General features: G+C 52.2%; 1 protein-coding gene across 1 annotated transcript; it reads right to left on the bottom strand.

The window, feature by feature from the left end:
• On the bottom strand, nucleotides 1-823 carry LOC103399339 (inhibin beta B chain-like). The gene has a single exon (XM_008338034.2). The coding sequence runs from the start codon at nucleotides 806-808 to the stop codon at nucleotides 8-10; it is 801 nt and encodes a 266-aa protein (XP_008336256.1). The 5' UTR covers nucleotides 809-823; the 3' UTR covers nucleotides 1-7.
• Between the last annotated feature and the right edge of the window lie 32 nt (nucleotides 824-855).

The following is an 855-nucleotide window of genomic DNA, read 5'->3' as shown; positions in this document are numbered from 1 at the left end:
ATGAGCCCTATGTACATCCGCAGGACTCTACAATCATGTCCGGGATGTCCATTTTGACAATGCTGTGCTGAGAGTCAAAGAAGACCATGGAGAGAGGCCGGCGCTCAGTGGGCACACAGCATGAAGTTGTACCTGTGTTGATGCCATTGATCTTCAGCTGACTGAAGACCGAGGTGTGAAATGATGACGCAATCCCAGGAGAGCCGGAAAGATGCTGAGGACACTGACCGACGCAGTAGTTCATGTGATAGCCATCGGGGGCGATGATCCACTCATCCCACTTGATGTCCTTGAAGTTGATGTACAGGTCTCTCTTGCAGCAGATGGTCACATCTTTCCCACATCTCAAGGAGCGCTTCTTTAGCGAGTGCCTGGTCTCATCGCCACGCGGACGTACCTGGGCCACCAGGAACGGCTGGTGGGGGGTATCGGGAGAGGCTTCTAAGAAGCAAAGGTTTCTCCCGCCCTCATCACAGCTGACCTCCAGGTGTAATCGATGCCGTCCACCGTCCAGAAATGCTTGCAGGGTACGGGTGACAGGGAAGGTGTGCCAGTTACTCTCCTGGACTTCTAGCATCTTTTCAATGACCAGTGTCCGACCATCATCTGCTGGGAGATACACTCTGGCAGGGATACGGGAGCCTCGGTGGGATTCATCAGAGGAGTGTACGTAGACCCACAGTGAAGACTGGATGACCTGGAGACTCTGGCCTCGTTCTTGCAGAAACTGAAAGGAAAGGCTCAGACTGGCTTTCTCATTTCTGCCCGTCTCACCTACAAAGGAATGCAAACAGACCGATCGTATCATGGACGGTTCAGAGGTTCAGAGGACAACATTAGTTTATTTAAAAACTT

Source organism: Cynoglossus semilaevis, unplaced genomic scaffold (assembly GCF_000523025.1).
Source record: "Cynoglossus semilaevis isolate Cse_v1.0 unplaced genomic scaffold, Cse_v1.0 C19065894, whole genome shotgun sequence".
In the NCBI taxonomy this organism is placed as follows: domain Eukaryota; kingdom Metazoa; phylum Chordata; class Actinopteri; order Pleuronectiformes; family Cynoglossidae; genus Cynoglossus; species Cynoglossus semilaevis.
This window is presented reverse-complemented; position numbering and strand designations above follow the sequence as displayed.

What these genes read in the sequence shown, in the direction of transcription:
- LOC103399339 (XM_008338034.2), bottom strand. Translation starts at nt 808, where the DNA reads ATGATACGATCGGTCTGTTTGCATTCCTTTGTAGGTGAGACGGGCAGA.